This window comes from Penaeus monodon, chromosome 21 (genome assembly GCF_015228065.2).
Source record: "Penaeus monodon isolate SGIC_2016 chromosome 21, NSTDA_Pmon_1, whole genome shotgun sequence".
NCBI classification, from domain to species: domain Eukaryota; kingdom Metazoa; phylum Arthropoda; class Malacostraca; order Decapoda; family Penaeidae; genus Penaeus; species Penaeus monodon.
Genome location: NC_051406.1, coordinates 21,713,782 through 21,714,009, shown reverse-complemented (window position 1 = coordinate 21,714,009; position 228 = coordinate 21,713,782). Strand labels below are relative to the sequence as shown.

General features: G+C 45.6%; 1 protein-coding gene across 1 annotated transcript in view; it reads left to right on the top strand.

Moving 5' to 3' along the window:
* The window catches only part of LOC119586608 (DNA polymerase theta-like), a gene marked incomplete at its 3' end in the record, with an annotated part of 48,768 nt that overhangs the window by 41,781 nt on the left and 6,759 nt on the right, over positions 1-228 (top strand). The window contains 1 exon segment of the mRNA XM_037935358.1: positions 62-198. Coding sequence (XP_037791286.1) covers positions 62-198 — 137 coding nt within the window.

Below are 228 nucleotides of genomic sequence, written 5' to 3'. Positions count from 1 at the left end.
AACAGGACTGTGTAATGATTGAAATAACACAATAAAAAGGCAACCAAAAATTTTCTTCCAGAAACGCATGTCTGAACTGGAGAAGGAGATGTATTCCCAGGTGGGTCATCCCTTCTCCCTCACCTCTCCAGACGAAGTGAGTCAGGTGCTGTACTGCGAGCTGCGCTTACCTTTACCTGCAGGAGCTTCATCCCATAGGTGAGGAATATGGATGGTTTAAAGTGCATG